Source organism: Terrapene carolina, unplaced genomic scaffold, assembly GCF_002925995.2.
Source record: "Terrapene carolina triunguis isolate 2854851 unplaced genomic scaffold, T_m_triunguis-2.0 Scaffold69, whole genome shotgun sequence".
NCBI lineage: Eukaryota > Metazoa > Chordata > Testudines > Emydidae > Terrapene > Terrapene triunguis.
Genome location: NW_020664420.1, coordinates 66343140 through 66366014, shown reverse-complemented (window position 1 = coordinate 66366014; position 22875 = coordinate 66343140). Strand labels below are relative to the sequence as shown.

At 40.6% G+C, this 22875-nt stretch overlaps 1 protein-coding gene across 2 annotated transcripts in view; it reads right to left on the bottom strand.

Moving 5' to 3' along the window:
- Window positions 1-22875, bottom strand: part of DMXL1 (Dmx like 1) — a 157304-nt gene that overhangs the window by 121392 nt on the left and 13037 nt on the right. For both annotated transcript variants that reach the window (XM_024194440.3, XM_024194441.3), the window contains exons 2-6: window positions 19340-19465; window positions 9721-9798; window positions 7839-7917; window positions 6847-6979; window positions 1057-1123 (exon numbers count right to left, since the gene is read on the bottom strand). In XM_024194440.3, coding sequence (XP_024050208.2) covers window positions 1057-1123; window positions 6847-6979; window positions 7839-7917; window positions 9721-9798; window positions 19340-19465 — 483 coding nt within the window. The remainder of the gene's footprint in view (window positions 1-1056; window positions 1124-6846; window positions 6980-7838; window positions 7918-9720; window positions 9799-19339; window positions 19466-22875) is intronic.

The following is a 22875-nucleotide window of genomic DNA, read 5'->3' as shown; positions in this document are numbered from 1 at the left end:
TAAGTCCCCTTCGAACAAGAATGATAGCATTAATAGCATCAATAGATAGCCTATGTACACACTCTCCACAGACACTGCAGGCTCCAACATGGACAAACAATACTGTTTTCCAGTGCACCCATCATACCACCTTGAGTTCCCTTCTCCCTGATTCCACAGCATTAAGTTTTGTATTCTCTTTTGAGGACTGAGTAAGGAAAATTAAATAGCTTTTCTAGAAGTAGAAGTTGGCAGATCATCTGGTTAGCACTGTTAGAGATGGGACAACATGGTGGTGGTTTCTCCTTGAATACCATTCCCAAGCTGCTGCAACGAATCAGTGCTTTAGTAGCTGGAACTTGTTCACTACCAAGTTTTCAAAGCTAAATTTGTAAGCTGCCACAGACATTTGACACTAACATTGGTACCTATTAGGTGACACTGATCATGGAGGCATAAGTTTCCATGCAGGCTTATTTAAAAACCTTAAGATTTAATGCTTACATGTCAAACACTCAAAAGTTTCAGCCAGTCTGATTGCTCAGCCAACTTCCAGAGAGTCTATATTTTAATGGGATAAAGAGATACTTTTTGTGCAACAGATTGCTTAACAGGTGGCGTCACTCATGTTAGCACATCAGCTTCTCTTCGAAAATGTATTTTTAAACATTAAGAAAAACCTCCAATATTTCCCTTTACTTTTTAGTAAGGAAGCACATCCAATTTTCATTTCATGGGCCTACTCCTCTGGTACAGACTGTTCACTTCTTAATGTCTTATGTTTTGGCACTGAACTATTGTCTACTCAAAACAGAAACAAAGGTAGTACTCTGCTAGACCTAATCTATAAGGTTTCCTGTCTGAATTTTAGCCCTCCCAATTACTCAAAGCGGTCACTAAACAGCATTAGGAGATGCATAAAAGAATTTTTGGAAGCTACAGACATTCTGAATTATAAAAAAAGAAAAAAACAAAGTATTACTGCTCCTGTTTTTCAAAAAACGGATGCAGTCAAGTTCTGCATTATTTCATAACCTTTCTAAAGAAACATAATTCTGTCATACCAAAGTTATTTACCTTTCCTGCAGTAGCAAAGAATTCCCCATCCGGTGAAAATTTCATTAGATAAACTTGGGAAGCAGTTCTGTAAAATAAAGAATTAAAAAAACATTAATTTGATAATTCAAAAATGTAGCAACATAAATAAGGTAAAAAAAATTCAGAAGCACAGAATACAGAGTTATTTCTTTGACATTTTATGAAAAATTCTTTGTATTTTAGGTTTAATTTCATATTCTGCAGTTGTATCATCAGACTCAAGCACTATTAGCCTAAGCTATGGGGCGCTGTGAGGAGACTCTTCTACAGCTGAAGTGTCAAAGGAAGGCTGTGGTTAGCAGAGACATCGGGTTCAGATGACCTGCTGTCTCCTGCCAGAGACAATGTGATTGTGATGAGGTGGATCCTGATGGTTTGGCCTTAAACTGCTTCTCCCAGATGCGCTCAACCCCCACCTCACGCATAAGAGCACTTCTTCTCTTCCTGCACCATACATCCCAGAGAACTACATTAAAGCAGTACTCTGATTTTTTCTTTTGTTTTTAAATCTAACACACTACTTGAAGTACTCCTCATTACTGTTTCTGTTAGCCTGATAATTAAAACAAAGTTTTTTTTTTAAATCTAGTTAATTAGGTTGTGCTCTCACTGCACTGCACTTCACTTCACTTCCATTGAAAAATATGTAGGCTTTCACTGTTTGTGCACTCAGCTACTGCATGGATGTTGGAATTGTAAATATTGAGGTTTTAAAAATCAGTGATTAAAATTTCCATTAACCTTGGATTTTTATAAAAGTGAAAAATCTAAAATGTAAGGCTTAACCCATGACAAATCTGTAAGTGACAAGCTGGTCATCAATTCATCTATATTGTGATGAATACCTACCAGAGCATAATCATAAGACAAAACTCAGTGATGCAAGTCAGAAAGCTTTATAACAACAAAGCCACAATTTCAGTAGTTCAGTGTCCAACAGTACTCAGTTTAGGGTGGGCTCCAATAGGGGTGGACACCATTAGAATTTATGTGATGTCTCCATCAGATTGGAGTTGATTTAGACAAAGGTACATATCCATGTTCTAGATATATTAAATCCCACAAATCCTCTTGCACACTCTTAATTACGGAAAGTTTATAATTTTAATAGACAGTTACCCAACAGGAGAGTATACACATTATTGAAGACTGATTCCTGACTGTGAAATCTGAAAAGTTTTCTGAGGGGGTTGTGGTGAAATAAGTCACTGAAAAAAAGGGATGCTTCCATAATGTACCAGTCACCATCTTTATACTGTGGTCAGCAATGCGGATGTTCTATCTAGATTTATTTCCCAAACCATTTTGGTTATTTGAAGAAACTGGGTAAAACACACATTGATACAAGCACACAAGACAGAAAGATGACATCCCTCTTCCACTGTCCTGATGCAACTATCTGAGCTGACTATTGGAAGAAAAAAAAAAAAAAGTTGTTTTTTCAGACGTTTAAAACCAGGAAAAATGATCACTTGGTAAGTCTTAAAAATGAGCTCAAAATATAGGCAAACTCCAGAGATGGTATTTGTGTTTTAGGTTTTGAATCAATCTAAGACAGACCTAAGTACCCTCTTTCTTGATGTGACCTGAATAGCCTACATGATCTTAGACACCATTATACATTGTATTCCAAATAAAATTAAAATTAATAGCAGGAAGTGAGAACTACTGTGACCAGATCTCACATTTTTGAGATTTATGAAACAAAAAGTAAAAATTAAGCCATTTCTTGAAAGAATGAGAGTATTTTCTATGTTTTATCTTATTTCTGTTACACACTAAAATAGAACAGAATCCACTTGTTTTCACAGGAACTATAAACAACCTGAAAAAAAGCATCTGGATGATGCAGTGAGGGTGTGCTGATGTTAGAACTTATATTTGAAAATAAATCTGTGCAAATGCAAGTTCATTGCCATAGTAGAAAGGAGAGGGGAAAAGAGGGACTTCCTGGAAACTCTACAGAGTACTACTTTTTGAAGAATGTAGAATGATTCTACAATTGAACTGGTCCAAAAGTAGAAAGGAAAACATTTCATTTTATTCTTAGTCTGAAAGAGTCCTAAACCTTCTGTTTCAGTTGCTGGAGTATCTGGGTTGACCTCTATCCTGGAAAGTTGAAAATAGTACCTCCTGGAGCCAGGAGAAGAAAATGGCCAGAAAGATTGCCAGTTATGTTGAGAGTTATTGCTGAGTACCTTGACTGGGAAAGCAGGTTGTTCCATTTTGAACTAATCCTTCAGATTTTTCTAATGGATTCTCCAAGATTATCAAAGACATGGGCATGAATGAAGCCACTATTATAAAGATCTTTGCGAAACATAGATTCATAGATTCTAGGACTGGAAGGGACCTCGAGAGGTCATCGAGTCCAGTCCCCTGCCCGCATGGCAGGACCAAATACTGTCTAGATCATCCCTGATAGACATTTATCTAACCTACTCTTAAATATCTCCAGAGATGGAGATTCCACAACCTCCCTAGGCAATTTATTCCAGTGTTTAACCACCCTGACAGTTAGGAACTTTCTCCTAATGTCCAACCTAGACCTCCCTTGCTGCAGTTTAAGCCCATTGCTTCTTGTTCTATCCTTAGAGGCTAAGGTGAACAAGTTTTCTCCCTCCTCCTTATGACACCCTTTTAGATACCTGAAAACTGCTATCATGTCCCCTCTCAGTCTTCTCTTTTCCAAACTAAACAAACCCAATGCTTTCAGCCTTGCTTCATAGGTCATGTTCTCAAGACCTTTAATCATTCTTGTTGCTCTTCTCTGGACCCTTTCCAATTTCTCCATATCTTTCTTGAAATGCGGTGCCCAGAACTGGACACAATACTCCAGCTGAGGCCTAACCAGAGTAGAGCGGAAGAATGACTTCTCGTGTCTTGCTCACAACACACCTGTTAATACATCCCAGAATCATGTTTGCTTTTTTTTGCAACAGCATCACACTGTTGACTCATATTTAGCTTGTGGTCCACTATAACCCCTAGATCCCTTTCTGCCGTACTTCTTCCTAGACAGTCTCTTCCCATTCTGTATGTGTGAAACTGATTTTTTCTTCCTAAGTGGAGCACTTTGCATTTGTCTTTGTTAAACTTCATCCTGTTTACCTCAGACCATTTCTCTAATTTGTCCAGATCATTTTGAATTATGACCCTGTCCTCCAAAGCAGTTGCAATCCCTCCCAGTTTGGTATCATCCGCAATACATTTCAAATTCTGATTCCCCCTACCCTTACTGCTTTGAACAAAAATAAGATTGTCAGTTACAGATTGTTATGTTCTGCACAACCTCAGCTAATTTAGCTATAAAATTTATAAAAGGAGCAACACTGCAGTGTTGTCCCAAAGAAGAGTACCTGCTCCATACGCTACAATAAAAAAATCTTTGGGACCCGACTGCGTTATGTGTTGAGGAAATCTCACTTCTGAGAAAAGAAGAATTTCCATAACAAACTAGTTCATACTAAAATCCATTATTTTTATGTCCATGAAACATTTCAAGATGTGATGTTGAAAATAATCTAGCAGCAAAAACACTAAGAAATATATTTAACAGATCCCTTCCCCTTATAGAAGTGATCTTCAGGTTTTAGTGTAAGACTTCTAAACTCCTCATCTGGGAGGCATGAAAACTTGGGGAGAAACTTCCGTCTGCAGCAGAACACGTAGATGAGACTCTAAATTAGAACTGGTAATTCTCTGGGACCCTAACTCTAATTTTCAAATGAAGTATTACCTGAGAACAAAGAAGGCCTTATAAACGATCTGCTAGTATAGGCTAGACCACTGCTGTGTTGGTGAGAAAAGCCTGTGAAAAATGGGTTGAAATGGCAGCTGGGCTAAGTTACACTGAATAGAGTGAGGGAGCCAGAAGAAATGCAGTTTTAATACACAAGCTTCTAGAAAGAAGGTTAAATACGTTCCCATTTCTGGGAATCAAAGTCACTTTAAGTGCTCAGCAGACAGAGGGGAAATTCTCACATTCTAAAGAGCTCTACTGTAAGCCTAAAGCTCCTCTCCCAGAAAGGCAATGTCAACTATTGATCAAGTTCTGTGCTGCAGCAGTCCACTAAAGGGCATTTGACCCCAAAGGAACAAGGAAGGGAAACGATGTTTCTAAATTCCTCTTTTTGCACTGGAATAAGCAGTTTTGTCAGGGTCTAGACACTGGCAGCAAACCTGCTACCGGGCAAAAGATGCAGATTGTACAGCGGTGGAATAAGAGCTGGAGGGATGTCAATGGAACCTCTCTGCTTCTCTCTCTCTCTCTCTCTCTCTCTCTCTCTAACAGACCTGGGTAAGGGGATGCTGCCTGAAGCAATCCTGTGGTATTACTTGCTTCAAGTGGAAGGTCTCCTCTGTTTTAGAATTAAGTAAGTTACCCTCAAAGGGAGGTCTTAAATTGTGGTTGGACCTCCAGTCTTCTGATCTCCACAGATATGACTATGGCATGTGCTGATGAATTGGATGCCTCCAGCTCTGGAGGGAAGTGCAGGCTCTCAGTGGTCCTTAGTCAGGGTGGCTTTTAGTTCCTCAAGGCAGGGGATTAGGGGGCTCAAGGCAGGGGGTTGGGGTGCAGAAGGGGGTGCAGAGTGCAGGAGGGGGCTCAGGGCAGGGGGTTAAGGGGCTCACGGCTAGGGGTTAGGGGGTTCAGGATGCAGGAGGTGTTCGGGTGTGTCTGGCGGTGGCTCCTGGGGGTGGGGTGGGACAGGAGGCTCCGCCGCGCACTGCCCTCACCTGTGGGTACCACGCCCCAAAGCTCCCTTTGACTGTTGAGCCTGAGACAAAAGCAGCACCTGTGGTATCCATTGTTAAAACTACATTAAGTTTCACAGGGGGGACAGGTTTTGAATCTCTGGGATTTAGCTACTGACATATTCCTAGATCCACAGCTGGAGAGGGGTATCATCTAGCCTATAAACTAAATATATGACTTACGTTTTTTTGTGCCAATGGATGAAAAGACTAACACCTAATTAACAATACTAACGCCACACTAATGCTAGCAAAGTGTGCACAGAGAACAGGTGGACATTGCAGGAATTCCATCTCACTGCCATGAATGGTAAGAAGGAACTCAGGGGCAGCTGGGTCTGCTCAGCCCATCATGCTGTTAGATGAAAGGACAGAGGACATCTACGGTGTAGCCTTAACGCACATTACTGGTCTAAAGAATCCAATATCATGGCAATGTGAACCAAGAGAGGAATCCATGTGGACAATCATTTGAAGAACCTTATTTATAAAGGATCTAGATAGGGAGCCAAGTTTCACTTAATTCCCTTAATTATAGTAAGCCAGTAGTCCCAAAATAGTAGTAAGTTACCTAAGATTTCTGTTCTTCTAGCCTTTATGATCTCACACATTAGTACTACTTCTATTTGAATTCACCACTTCCCACATTTTCCTTGCTTTTGCAGGAAGTGAGAGATACCTGGTATAACTGGTTTTATCAATATATTTCAGTAGGGCAAACTACAATTTTTGATCTTCTCCACACCCACAAAAAAAAAAAAAAAAAAAAAACTTTCAAGCAGCCAAACTAATCTGGGAAGCAAAATGAAATGTGTTTAGTACCACCCATCTATAATAATTTGAAGGACTGAACAGATTCATGTCTTCAGTAATATTTCAGAAATTTCATACATAGCAGGATGACACACCACTGTAAATTCATTAAGAGTTTCATGTGGAAAAAATGGACAACAACAAAAGTCAATTTTGCTTTTATTGAGGTTTCATGTTTTTTGTAAACTCGCTTCTTACTTGCATTGCCACATACACCTCCAGTCCCCAAAGCTAACATCTGTTCTTTCAGGATTGCCATCTTCAGATTGGTTTTCCAAATTAACATTGGACCAAAGCCGCAGACAGCTGGAACCAGTCAAGAGACGAGTGCCTACAACAAAAAGTTTAAAATTATAATATGTACAAATCAAATTATGAGGCATAGCTTTCTATACTGAAGAAAAGGCCAATTAATTTGTACCACAAACACTGGCAAGAGCCAAAACATACTACAAATAATGTCTCCTTTTCTATACACAAACCAAACTAATGCAATGCGCATAATGCTACAAGGTGCCATATGCAGCAAAACCTTGTTAGACTGGATAAACCTTACAAAAAAAGACAACATTTATTTTTACATATTAAGTCATGTTTTATGTTTAATTTGGACATCTGTGGTCCAAATACATAAAAGCACACTTGTTCTACACTTTTTCCAAAGTAGGTTGCATTTGTTCAACAAAAGACATCTAAGCACTTCTGTAATAATACAGCTAATTATACTAATACTTTGAAAGAAGAGTATATGAAATAATGAGGATCTAATTACAAGAGCTATCAAACCTGGCACCTTGTTATCACTACCCCCAATTGCGGTCAGGAATGAAGTGTTCAAACGTCCCTCTTTCATATCATTTTTTTAATGCCACCATCCCACTTTTTTTAAAGCAGCCCACGCTGGACACTTCTAAAGGATAGGACAACATTATAGACCATTGGTTTGTTGGGATATGACTGAGATGCAGACACTTTTTTTTTTTTAAATAAAAAAACACGTCTCTCATTGAAAATACATATAAGCGTCTCAGAATGCAGGTGACAAGTGGCATTCACAACACTCTCCTCATATTCCCTGGACATATCGTGTTTTGCTATAACAAAAGGAAATCATCTCTTCTCCTAAAAAAGAATTCCAACTTAACGTGTGATATTAAACAATTAGAAGTTTTAGTTAATTCCAGTCTTACCTGTGGGATCCCATGTTATATTATGTGCTATAGAGTCCAGTAAAATTTGACCACACTTCTGCCACTGGTAATACACCCCCTACAATCAAAAGTATTAGCACACTTCATTAGCTTAAGTGAGATATTTACAATACAACACATTTAATGATTTCCCATTTAATACATAATTACTGAAATACTATGCCTGTATGGCATTCAAAGTTTTACTAGGCAACAGACATTTGGCACTTCTCTGAATGGATAAGTCAAGGCCATACAAGTCACAGCTGTGATTTCCTGTTTCAAGAAATATGAAGAGATACGAAGGGTCTAAAAACTGAGAGACTCACTTGCATCTTGATTTGTTAAAAATTTAGAATTCAGACAAATTAGATGGATTAATAGCTTTATCTAGAACATTAAATCTTATTTTAATCTAGTTTTAGTGAAAACTAGCATCCTTGGCTAATTTTGAAAAGCATTTGGAGGATGGAGTAATTAAATGGAATGTCTACAAATATAAAACCTTCCAGACTTTTTAAAGCATGCACATCTTTTACATAGATTTCCTACACTTTATCAGCTGGAAAAGAGCTTCCTGAATTACCCATAGGTACTATGTATGTCTTAGAAACTTCATAAAGTAAGCATAGTTCAGGAAGTAGATTTCTTAAATCCCCTAGGCGATAGGAAATTGTGTTGCAACCTCTATAAGCCACATGGATCTGATGGAATGCACACAAGATGGAAGCTAAATTCGCTGTCTTGTATTTGTACCCTTGTATCATCTTAATACTTTGCACTTACATGGCATTTTGCATAGGCTCAAGTAAGACTCAATACTCTTGTAAAGTATGCTAAGAAAAGGGGATTCAGAGATTAAGTAACCTGCTCTAAATCACATAAATCAGCACCTAAGGCCTGGTCTACACTAACCCCCCTATTCGAAATAAGGTACGCAACTTCAGCTACGTGAATAACGTAGCTGAAGTCGACGTACCTTAGTTCGAACTTACCACGGTCCAGACGCGGCAGGCAGGCTCCCCCGTCGACTCCGCGTACTGCTCTCGCCGAGCAGGTTTACCGGAGTCGACGGCGAGCACTTCTGGGTTCGATTTATCGCGTCCAGACAAGACGCGATAAATCAAACCCGGAAGTTCGATTGCCAGCCGCCGAACTACCGCGTAAGTGTAGCCAAGCCCTAAAAGAATCAAGATTAGGATCCATGTCAAACTGATAAACACAAGGCTAATCCACAAATTTGCCTACACCGAAGGACGTCACACTATGTGGAATATGAGAGTACAGTTTTTACCAACCGTTATAAAACCCTCTGAAATCTACAGATAAATATATTCTAAAAAATGCGTTGCAAAATAATTAGTAGAATTTTTGAAAGTACTTGAGATGCACATGAGCAAGAACAAGCAGAGCTGCATTACAAAAGGATAAAAACAAGCATTATAAAACCATATGCAGCAGGGTGTAAACGTATCATTTACTAGCTGGCTTAAAAGCAAACTTCCCTGTGCACAGGTTACAGTACTCCATTTTGAGCTTTTTGCACCTTCTTCTGGTATTGGCCAGGGTCAGAGAGAGCGAATCACAGATTTGCACAGATGAATCACTGCACAAATGAAACAATTACTATGTATGTTTATTATGGATTGGTCCAATGTATCCCCTTCTGACGTGTTATGAAGAGGTATAATAAAGTGGCATTTTAACTAGCATGTGCCCCACCCCTTTTTCACACAATAAACATCCTATATCCCAATTTTAAACTGGTATCTCATCTTGTATCTCAGAAAAGGCAACTCCCAAGTAATAAAAGTAAACCATAGCAATTATTTAAACTTTTCAAGGCAGTTGAAGTTTCTATTAAGACAGTTCATTCACTTACAGCAGGATGATTGCTCTTCTGTTTCAGGACAGTAACTGGTTCAAAAATACAAATCATGTTTCCATAAGAAGCTGCAATCTGAAATAAAAAGTTATATAAAACAAAACAAAAATATTAATTTAAAATTTAATTTGAGATGTGGATTATTGATTCTACTTTCATTCATTCTTTGTAAAAATATTTCCCTCTATATTCTTGAGCTTGTCTCTCTATTTCCTTCTGAGTTAAGGATCAGAACTTGAGGAACATACCAGAATAAGAAAATCTTTAAAACATATTGCAAAGTTTGAAACTTGAAGTACTAGAAAAAACTGTTTGCTACAACTATATTTCTGGTTAAGACCTGAGGATCAACCACCATAAGAGTAAGTGTATTGGATACCAATTTTAATATGAATCTTCAATCTAGTATCAAGAGTTTTTCCACATGCAATTTAGGTAGCCACTTTAAGAAAAGTTGTTGGACTCCATTTTTAATACGCTGTGGAAAGGATGAAAAGCACTTCATCAATCAATCCGCCTTTTCACTGTTAACATATCACATTGTGCCACTGAGTGTCTGAAAGCATGAGAGCCACTTAAATCATCAGACAGTCATATAGAGCTACAAAATATAGTACAATCATAAAACAATAGTTAATATTTTTCTCAAGAGTACTAAATAAAGCTTACAATAAAGACAGCCTTATTTGGGGACCAATGAGAGTCTTGGTGCTAACCACACGTATAAGCATATTTGCTCATATGTTTTCAACCGTTATTTTCCAGGGTGGATAAAAGTCAAGGTGGGGAGGAGGGGGGAAAAGATAAAAATTGTGTTTATTTAAATCAGATTTTTTTAAATTTAAATTCAATACAGATTCTTAAATAAATAACCCTATTTGAAATTATGCCAACTTATATTAAGACCTGAATTTATTCTAATTTAGTAAAACCATTTAAATTAAGTTTAAAAAATAGTTAAGCAGCATCTATTTACTGCCAAGTTTTAAAGAAAGTCAAACCACTGAACTGATGTAAGCAGGAAGCCACACGTTAAGCCCCTGGAACCAGAGTGCTTAAGTGCTAAAACAGCTTTTGACAACAGTAGCCTCTTCTGCTGTAGGTGCACAGAGAATATTTTCTTCATTTCAGTGTGACTAGTTCAGTTCAATGAAGGCTATATTTAATTGCAAATCAGCATGTTTTAATGGTTATCAACCAATTATTATCAAACTTTCTTTAGCAAACTAAATAAAGGACAAATGCAAAATACAAAATAAATTTAGATCAAGATTCCCTGGTTAATTATTTAAATCTCACTGATTAAAATCCATCCACCCTATTATTTTCTCCCAGGACAAGTTATCAGAACAAATATAGGAAAAGTTACATGCAGACCTATGAACACTTAAATGCCCCTTAAAAGCCTCAGGCTGAGAGTCATCACACTACCTAGAGCTTGTCATAAAAACAAGAACTACTAACTACAAATACGAGAGACACCCTACCACTGACTCTAATTCTGACCTCTTATTAGACTATATAGACAGCATAATTGTCCACGTCCATAAAATTATGGCTCAAGTTATTTCCATAAAATCATCATAAGAATGTGGATTACAAATAAACCATTAACGTTATATGATATCTTTTCATTTCTAGTATAAAAAGCAGTTGAAGTAGCATTTTACAGAATGTGATTTTGTCAAACCTAAGTTGCAAGTAAATTTAAACAAAAGCTAGAGGTTCAAGTTCTGAGAGGAAAAACCTCCACATTTAAAAAAAAAAAAAAAAAGCCTGCATCAGACTCTTCAAGTAACTTACATGTCAGCATGACCCAAATATGCCAACTATAATTCTGTCAAAGCTGCAAAAAGCCTAAAGAAGCCATGTTTTTAAAACACATCTCTAGCTAATATTTGCCCTACGTTTTCTACTTAATCTTTATCATTGCCATATTTTTGTGATTCTGCAAATACATCTACTATTCTGAGAGTAATTAGAATAGTTTCTTCCACAGGAACTCAAAGTAAAACACTGAGATGGAGATGTAAACTTAAGAATTGTAATTCTTAACCCAACACTGGTATAACCAATATTGTGGTTTAGGATAACATTATAGTATCTTGCTGTAAGTGGCTGCCCCACGCATGGCGCGGGCGGTGGGGGAGAGAGAACAGGCAATCCAAATGTGCCTACCTTTAAAGATGCAGTACAGTATTGGCTTTTTTGTTTGTCTCTGCTGCTGCCTGATTGATTACTTCCGATTTCACATGGTGTCTGGTTGACTGGTCAGTCCATAACTCTGGTGTTCGTAACTTTGAGGTTCTACTGTAAGGACTACTACTACTACTGTGTGACCATCAGAAAAGTTATGTATGTTCACTGCATCCCTGGCATCATAATAGTGAGGATACTTTGGGTGGGGAGGCACTGATGAATTTTAAAGAAGGCCCATGTAGCTCTACTAGGTCATTTCTGTAACTCGCCCAGAAAGAAGAGGCTGCCCTCAGACAAAGGCTTTGCTCTCCCTTGCCACTTTCCCCAAACCAAAACTGTAACAGGGAATGTAAGGGGCTCCCTAACATACTGAAGTTAGCAAATCATGACTTAGAACAATCAATGCAACCTGCATTGTTTCCAAGCATGCATTTCTTTTGGTTGTACCTCTACATAAACCTTAATCTTCTGAATTTCACAGGAGCCATCCATATTGCACTCACCCAACAATGGGGTCTATGCCCTCTTCCTGAGTTGTATTGTTGTCCACAACCAGATAAGAAGCAAAGGTGAAAATGCAACAAAAGCATCACATTTCTTCTGGAGACAAAGGGAATCACTGAAAAGGCCATAGATTTGCTGTTAAATGCTATTTAGCACACAAGGACAGAACTGACCTTCCATATGTTTACTGTATTCAAAAAGTATGTTAAAGGAATTAAGGTTCCAATGAGATGAACTCAAAAGTCAGAAAAAATTAAAAAGTAAGGCTGCATATGCATTATGACAATGTAAATTACCAGTTCATGGTCACATTTTTTAATCCATTAGGCAAAAATACACTTCTCACCTCCATCCTGATTTTACATACAAACACCCCCTTTCTTTCGAAAAAGTGATCTCTCAGTATTCTATTCCCGTTGTTCTTATGCATGAACTGAGTGGAATTCTGTGAAGATGGGTATGGAGTAAGGCAGGGATCAGTAAAATAAAGTATTATTTTAAATAAAACATAGGATGCATGTGGGAAGCCTATTTCTAATCATTAGACTAATCAATTCTGAACTGATTGTCACCAAATGACACATCTGATCTAGGAACCATCTCCCTGCTCAATGTCAAAGTTTGTACCAAAAATTTCTGATGCACTAGAACAATTAAAAAAAAGAAGAAGTACTTCCCTCTCTTAGCATATAAACAGCTGAATCACTTTTACTCAAGCTTTCCAAATGTATTCACCTTCAGAAGGATCAGGTATGGAAAATCTCAACTTTCTCAATTATTAATTAATTAATTAAGGATTAATTAATGGAGATATCCCATCTCCTAGAACTGGAAGGGACCTTGAAAGGTCATCGAGTCCAGCCCCCTGCCTTCACCAGCAGGACCAAGTACTTATTTTGCCCCAGATCCCTAAGTGGCCCCCTCAAGGATTGAACTCACAACCCTGGGTTTAGCAGGCCATTGCTCAAACCACTGAGCTATCCCTCCCCCTCATCCCTGCTATCAATTGGAACACACCGAATATGACTGAAGTGTCTAGATCAACTTAAGTTATAAGTGAAGCACAGAGTGACACTGGTACAATTCAACTAGCTGCAGGAAATATTATTTTGTTGAAATTCAAAAGTAACTAACATCCTGTCTAGACCAAGAAAATGCTAGCTTGCCAAGGGAATCATTACTCTTTTTATGCTAATTATTTCACGTATAAAAAAGTCAACATTATTAACAGAACTTCAGGATGAGGAGTGTATGGAATCCTTTTTCTGAGCGCAGAGGAACAAGACTGTGTAGAAACACGTCTGCACTCATGCCATCAAAGAGCTCTGAAAGGCCGATGTCAACGCAGGAAAGAACTGCAAAAGAAAATTTTTGCTCTGCCATCAAGATTTGGTAAAGTGGAATAACCCAGCATTACCAAACCCTATGGATAATGAGATTCCTGTTCAAAGACATTTCATCCTTCAGTGATTATGCAACTATATCCACTGTCTGGTTAACAGTCACACAGTGTCTATATATACACATCAATCTGCACATTTAGGATAATTATTAATATATATATATCAGTAAATAGCCTCTAACAATTTTATTTACAGGTCATATTTGTCACTTTTTAAGCACTGTACAAACAGTACAGATGCATATAAAATACCATTAGTGTAAAGTGTCAGCCATTTGGTCAAGATGACTAAGCAAATATGCCTGCAGATACCTCTGTATATTGCCAATGCTAAGCATTCAAAAGTCATGACTCAGACCCCCTGGTGCTCCCCTCCCACAAAATTGACTTTAAATCCTCACATTTTTAAATAATAAAATTGGAGGGATTGGGGGTGAGGAAGAAGGTTGCCTTCTGGTTTCTGAACAGCCAGGATAAATTTTTAAAAAACAAAAGCTGAGTTACACAACATGATTGCTGGAGCTTTAAGGAAAAAAAAACCCCAAATATGAGGGGATTCTGATAACCCTTCCAAGGAGTGAAATTCTGGAACAGCCTTCCACGGGAGCAGTTCAACTGGCTTCAAATCTGAGCTTGATAAATTTATGGAGGGGATGATAGGGTGGGACTGCCTACAATGTCATGTAGCCCATCAGCAACTGTCAGTAGCAAAAATTCCCAACTGCTGGAGACAGGACTCTAGATGAGGAGGGATCTGAGTTACTTCAAAGCATCTGTCTGGCAGGTCTTGTCCATATGCTCAGGGTCTAACTGACTGCTGTATTTGGGGTCGGGAAGGACTTTTCCCCCAGATCAGACTGGCAGAGGGCCCAGCGTGTGTGTTTCGTCTTCTTCTGTAGCATGGGTCATGGGTCACTTGCCAGTTTAAAATAGTGTAAATGGTGAATTCTCTGTAACTTGAAGTCTTTAAACCATGATTTGAGGACTTCAGTAACTCAGCCAGAGGTTAGAGGTCTATTTCAGGAATGGGTAAGGTTCCGTGGCCAGCAATGTGCAGGAGGTCAGACTAGATAACGATGGTCCCTTCTGATCTTAAAGTCAATGAGTCTAACACTTACTTTTGATAATTTATTATTTCATTAGTTATATTGAATTCTGCAAATCAAAGCTAAGAGTACTGTTGCTTCAATTTGCTTTTATCTTTATCTACTTTTACTGGGAGACCAGCAGTAGGAGGATATATTTGCATATTTTGTTTTGATGTGAGGAGTAATCTTGTGAAGTACGATCAGGTGATAAATATCACATAAAGCTACTGATCGGCATATTAGCAAAGTGCTGCAGTTTTCCTCTTTAATCAGTTCAACTGCAAGGTTGCAATAGCAGCCGCAAATCATTAGTTAGAAGACCAAGATTTTGAAAGTATACTTTAGGATTCAGAATTTGAACTGGGAAGATTTAATGTCTATGAAAAGCTATATTTCAGTTTCTCCACAGGATTCTAGTGCACTAGACTAAAATATAATATGTAGATGTCCAACATAGAAAGATAGTCTGAGAAAATCAAGAAACATTATAATTCATTAACTGTCTCTAAAGCAAAAAAGTTAATGCTTCACCTAGATTTCAGAAAGTCCTGCTTTTGCATTTTAAAATTGTGTCTTACTGCACAAGACTACATCCAATATATTTTGCATTGTTTACAAATCTAGTTGTGTCCTCTGCTAACCACCTGGTCCTAAAACTTAAACACTTCTCCCAGGCAGGGCTGGCGGTCACCTAGGGCGGCAGGATTTGGGGGGCAGCATTTTGCTGCCCTCGGCGGAAATTCGGCGGCGGGTCCTTCACTCGCTCTGGGACCCGCCGCCGAAGTGCCCCGAAGACGTGGAGAGGAAGGACCCCCGCCGCCGAATGCTCAGAGGAGGAGTGCTGCTGCCTAGGGCGGCAAAAACCCTGGCACCGCTCCTGCTCCCAGGGAAGGACTGGTCAATTCTTCCCAAGTAGGCTACCAACACTTATTCTTTGTTTAACTAAAAGAATGCATAATACAGAAGGCTAAAACCCGCTTCTAATTTAAAGCATCTAAAAACAGAAATGAAGTATCAACACATAGCTTTGATCTAACAATATTACCTTCATTATACTGAAGTCAAGGTGAGATTATCAATTTAAGATTTAAAAGAGTATACAAGAAGGTTGCAGTTACCAAAATGACAAGCCCAAAACATTAGAAACTCCAATTCAGAGTAAAGATTAAAATGGGGGGGGGGTAAATCACACATTCAGAAGTATAGAAATATATAATTTATCAAACCTTCAGTAGACAAATACACTACTGAGGGCCATCATACCACATTCTTTGTGAAGATTTCTGTGCCACTGATTATACTGTATCAGTAAAGACCACATACATACTTCCTTGGTCTAGACCAAAGGTGGCCAAACTGCGCATGCAGCTCTTTTATAGTTGAAGTGTGGGTGACGGAACCCCCCACTCCTGCCATTCTCCGCTTACCAGACTGGAAGGGAGTTTGGGGCTTTCTGCCTTGTGGTGGGGTGGTAGAGCTAGGGATTTCTACCCAGCGGGGATGGGCATCTAGAGTTTTTAGCCCCTAGCCCCACCACCCTGCTGCACCTGGCTCTCAAACTTCTGAAGATTATCGTTTGCCGCTTGGAGGGTCGCTAAGTTTGGCCACCCATGGCCTAGACTATGAAGTTAGAATACTTACATACATGTAGCAAAAGTTAACGTAGTGACAAGACACATGCTTACACAGACATTTAGGGGTGACATCACAATGTCTTTAAATTTAAGATTTCTGCTTACACAGTCTGCAGATTGTCTAAGCCAGGGGTAGACAACCTATGGCACGCGTGCCAAAGGCGACAAGCGAGCTGATTTTCAGTGGCACTCACACTGCCTGGGTCCTGGCCATCGGTCCGGGGGGGGGGCTCTGCATTTTAATTCAATTTTAAATGAAGCTTCTTAAACATTTTAAAAACCTTTTTACTTTACATACAATAATAGTTTAGTTATATATTATAGACTTATAGAAAGAGACCTTCTAAAAACATTAAAATATATTACTGGCACGTGAAACCTTAAATTAGAATGAATAAATGAAGACTTGGCACACCACTTCTGAAAGGTTGCCGACCCCTAGTCTAAGCCCTTTTGGAAAAAAGTCAAAGTAATATAGGAGGACATCACAGATATGATCATTTTATCAGGACAGCAACTCTTCCATAGTTTGACAAATCCTTAACACCAGGGAGAGATAATGATTAACCACCAGGCTATGGTCAGGGTTCTCATCTGGGATGTGGGAAGCCCAAGTTCAAATCCCTGCTCCACATCAGGCAGATGTGGGAACTGAATCCTCGTGTCCCACATTCCTTGTGAATGCTGAACCACTGGGCTAAAGTTATGAGGACACTACTACCTCCTCCTCCTCCATCTGTTTTGTGAATCTAGGCCTTTAAACAAACATGCCCAGAAACAAAGAATTTCAAGGTCAAGTGACAGGGAATCATAGAAATGTAGGGCTGGAAGGGAACTGAGGAAGTCTAGTCCATCTCCATATGCTGAGACAGGATTAAATATACCTTGATCAACCCTGACAGTTGTCTGTCTGTCTAACATGGTCTCAAAAACCACCAATGATGGGGATTCCAGACTCACTTGGTAACGGTCATGCTGTCTGAGATTGGCACTCAGTAACCTATTCCAGTGCTTAGCTATCTTTACCATTAAAAATTGTTCCTAATACATAATCTAAATCGCTCTTGCTGCACTCTAAGATGATAACTTCTTGTCCAATACCTTGGTGAACATGGAGAACTACTGATCCATTTCCTCTTTATAAACAATCTTTTGCATATCTGAAGACTTAGGTCCTGTCCAAGGCTGCCCCTCCAGCCTTCTCCTCTCATGACTAAATATGCCCAATTCTTTCAGCCTTTCCCCATAGGTCATGTTTTTGAAATTTCCTGTTTTTGTTGCTCCCCTGTAGATTCTCCAATTTGGTCACATCTTTGTCTTGTTCAACCCAAAAAAAACCAAACTTTTTCAGTTTGTTGAAACTTTTGCGAATTTTTTTATTCAGTTCAACCCAACCATTTCCCCCCAGCTTTCTGGAACTGAAAGTGACCCAAAGAGTCAATTATTTGTCCCGTTCTACTTGCAGCACACCAATTTCATTGCTGGAGATCAACTGGAGTCAGAATCAGGTATGGTGTAATTTGTTCATTTACTTAACACCTGTTATTCTTAAATCAAGACAGACCTGGCCACATAGAAGTAACTCTGGAAACCCCCAGCTCAGTTGCACCAGAAGCTTCTCACTGCTTCCCACCCTTATCGACAGCCATCCTCCCACAGATCTTTCTGAGGCTGCCCTATTAGCTTCCAATCAAAAGACAGCACCAGATTAGTCCCCTCTGTATCCTGGCCTATCACTGCTTAGCAGATTCATCACTTGACATAGTCATCACATAAGTGAGCAGTTAATCCACATTAGAATTTTCCACTTGTGCACATTATTTGCTTGGAAACATTAGCGTTCAACGGCTATGTAGTTAAAACTTTCTAGGTTGGACTGGTTAATACTTAAATATTTTGATTAAAATGACTAACATATGCAGAACATTTGAGCCAAATGAACTTAAGTTACGTTGCATAGCAAGATGTCAAGACCATCCATGAACGACAATTTCAAGAATGTAATCCGTTTCTTTTTCATACAAGTATCTTGTTACTGTGGTAGTATTCAAAAGCTCTAGATAAGATCAGGGCCTTCTTGCGCTAAGTGCTGTTCAAACACAGAAGACATGGCCTCTGCCCGAAATAATGCTTTAGTAATAGAGGTAAAATGCAGCAGGTGAAAAGAAAAGGAAGAGAGGACAAGGGTAACAATAGTAAGATCATCCAATTATACAGACTAGTAGGTTCAGAATAGGTTTTCTTATATTTAATGTGAGTAAATAATGAACAGTCTCCTTTTACCAACCTGTCAACGCTCTGCTGGTAATACAAATCTCTGTGTTGCTTATGCACCATAGCATCATATTCACATACATACTAACATGAAGTTAGTATGTGTATATATTATATATATATCTATATCTATCTATACACACACACACACACATATATATAACAGGACCTTCGCCAATACTCACAACCTCCTCAACTTGTCAGATTTTCACAATCCCCCTGTGCCTTCTTCCATGCAGCTACCTATGCATTGTACGATCTTCCTGAGCTCATTTGCAAGGTCCCTCTCCCCGAATGCCATTAATTCTTTATTTGAGAGGCACTTCTGCTATGCTGCCTACAGTGAATTCAGTAAATTAAGTTTTGTCTATTGTTATTCCCTTGACCGCTGTCTACTCGTTTATGCTTAAACGGTGAGCTTTGTAACTACCTGGAAAGCACTATTATGTGGTGATCCCTCCCATAAATTAACACTACAATGTGGTCTGAGCATTATTAGTAACATCACTACATACCTTCCCTTGCTGCATTGAGCAGTCCACACATCCAACTTGAATATTCCCATGTTTTGCTCCAGGGATTATTTGTAATCTTTCAAAATCAGTCCCCAATATAACAATATCACATCCTGATGCATAAGCCTGTAAAAAGAAACAAAACAAGAGTTACAGCAAATCTACAACTACTTAATACCACCACCTCTAGATACTATATGAAGATAAATCAGTAAAGTACAGATATCCCTTTTGATGCACTTCTTTATAGAAGCTATCCTTGGTTCATCATCATTCATGTAGACCAGTGGTCACCAACCAGTCGATCGCGATCTCCGGCTGTTAAAAGTCCGGCAGCGCAGCAGGTCTAAGGCAGGCTCCCTGCCTGACCTGGCCCCAGAAGCAACTGGCAGCATGTCTCCGAGGTCCAGGTGGGAGAGGGGAGCAGGCTGCTCCACGCACTGTCCTCACCCCGCAGTGCTGACTCCGCATCTACCCCACGGGGGTGGCACTTGCGGGTGCGGGCAGCACGTGAAGACCCGCTGCCCCCTGCCCAGGGCCGCAAGCACTGCCCCCGCAGCTCCGGAGGGGTTGGCGCTGGGGGGCAGGGGCAGCGGCAGCAGTGGAGCACGGAGTTGCCTGCCCCCCCACCCAGGGGCCGCAGAGACATGCCAGTCGCTTCCAGGAGTGGTGTGGGGGCAGGGCAGGAAGGGAGCCTGCCTTAGCCCCACTGCGCTGCCAACTGGGAGCTGCCTGTGGTAAGTGCCTCCCGGCTGGAGCCTTCACCTTGCACCCTCCCCTGCACTCCAATCTCCTGCCCCAGCCCTGAGCCCACACCCAAGCTGCCTCCCAGAGCTTGCACCCCTCATCCCCTCCTGTCCCCCAACCCCCTGCCCCAGCCTGGAGCTCCCTCCCACACTCCGAACCCCTCAGCCCCAGCCCAGAGCCTACACCTCCTCCCACATCCCAAGCCCCTGCCTAGTGAAAGTGAGAGGGGGGAGCGAGTGATGGAGAGAGGGGGGAAATGGAGTGAATGGGCAGAGCCTTGGGGAAGTATGAGGCTGCAGTGCTGTCTCGCGGCCAGAAGAGAGACTGCCTGCTTCTGGACCTATGTGCGCTGGTTGTTCAGTTAATACAGAGAGTAAGATAATGGAGGGTCGGATATACAGGATTCTACTGTACTGCTTTATAGATATAGCTTTACAAAGCTCCTCCTCTTAGTCCCATATTATAGCTACTCTCATGAACAATGACCTTTCTCCACTTCAACTGCATATGACACTAAGCAACACCACTCTGATATCCTTTCTGTGAACTGTAGATGCACCACTGTCTTACCACTATGCTCATACGTTCGTTAACTCCATTGTTAAGATTATTATAAAAAATAGTATTTTTCAATTCACCTCATACAAGTACAGTAACTCCTCACTTAACGTTGTAGTTACGTTCCTGAAAAATGCGACAAAGGGAAACGATGCTAAGCGAATCCAATTTCCCCATAAGAATGAATGTAAATGGGGGGGGTTAGGTTCCAGGGAATTTATTTTTTGCCATACAGTACAGTATTACAGTGGGGAGGTGCCCCCGACTTACCCAACACAGGCACAGCCCACTGGCACTGGAGACAATGAGGCAGGCAAGGAGGCTGAAGGTGCTGTAGGCTAGGAGAAGCACGTTGCGCAGCAGCAGCAGCTTCCCATACTCTGCAAGCACCAGGGGCAGGGGGCTCAACCCTCGGCCCACCCACTCCACCCCTTCCCCCAAGCCTTCACCCTTAACCCGCTTCTTCTCCCCCCCTTTTACTTTGCACGCTGCATCCTCGCTCCTCCCCCCTCCCCGCAGCAATCAACTGGCTTGCAGCGTTCAGGAAGCAGGAGTGAGGACACAGCGCACAGGCTTCCCCTCCCTCCCATGCCTCCTGAACACCGCAAGCCAGCTGATTGCCGTGGGCAGGAGGCAGGGGAGGGAGGGGGGGAGGTGCGCCACGTCCTCGCTCCTCCCCCCTCCCTCTTGCCCATGGCAATCAGCTAGCTTGCAATGTTCAGGGGGCAGGAGGAAGGGGGGAGGAGCGAGGACTCAGCATGCAGGCTCCCCCCTCCCTTCCCTGCCTCCTGCCCACGGCAGTCAGCTGGCTTGTGGTGTTCGGGAGGCAGGGGGAGCCTGCGCGCCAAGTCCTCACTCCTCCCTCACCCCTGAACGCCGCAAGCCAACTGACTGCCGCGGGCAGGAGGCGAGGGGGAAGGCACTGATCCGCAGGGTCTCCTGCAGGCGGGAGGCACTGTGGGGGGGGCGGGGGGGTAAGGGGTGCTGATGCGGGGCTGACAAATGTGGACAAAGCAGGCAGCCAAACGACATTATAGCGAAGCATTGCACAACTTTAAATGGAGCATGTTCTGTAATTGATCAGGGATGTAAGATCGAAATAACGTTAAGCGAGAGGACGTTAAGTGGGGAGTTACTGTACTGTAGTGCAATCTCTTTGTCGTGAAAGTGCAATTTACAAATGTAGGATGTTTGTTTGTTTTTAACATAACTGGACTCAAACAAAACGAAGTCCACTCAGTCCTACTTCTTGTTCAGCCAATTGTTAAGACAAACAATTTTGTTTACATTTACAGGAGATAATGCTGCTGGATTCTTATTAACAATGTCACTATAAAGTGAGAACAGGCATTTGCATGGCACTTTTGTAGCCAGCATTTGCAAGGTATTTACGTGCCAGATATGCTAAACATTTGTATGTCCCTTCATGCTTCGGCCACCATTCCAGAGGACATGCTTCCATGCTGATGACACTCGTAAAAAAAATAATGCGTTAATTAAATTTGTGACTGAACTCTTCGGGGGAGAATCGTATGACCCCTGCTCTGTTTTACTCGCATTCTGCCATATTTTTCATGTTATAGCAGTCTGAAGTGCATTCCAAAATCTGAGAGGGGTGAGGTGTGGAGCATGCTTTCATATGTCTTAAAAGAGCAACACTCCGATGCGGAAACTACAGAACACGAACCCTCAAAAAAGAAATCAACCATCTGCTGATACTGACTCAGATAATGAAAATGAACATGCGTCAGTCCAAACTGCTTTGGATTATTATCGAGCAGAACCCGTCATCAGCAGGCACGCATGTCCACTGGAATGGTGGTTGAAGTATGAAGGGACAGATGAATCTTTAGCGCATCTGGCACGTAAATATCTTGTGATGTTGGCTACAGCAGTGCCATGAGAACGCCTGTTCTCACTTTCAGGTGCCATTGTAAACAAGAAGCAGGCTACATTTGCAGGAAATAATGCTAACAGACTTGAACGATTGACTGAACAAGAAGTAGGACTGAGTGGACTTGCAGGCTCTAAAATTTTACTTTGTTTTATTTATGAACGCAGGTTTTTTTTGTATATAATTCTACATTTGTAAGTTCAACTTTCATGATAAAGAGATTGCACTACAGTACTTGTACTAGGTGTACACTTTGTATTCTGTGTTGTAATTGAAATCAATATATTTGCAAATGTAGAAAATGTCCATAAATATTTAATAAATGGTATTCTATTAT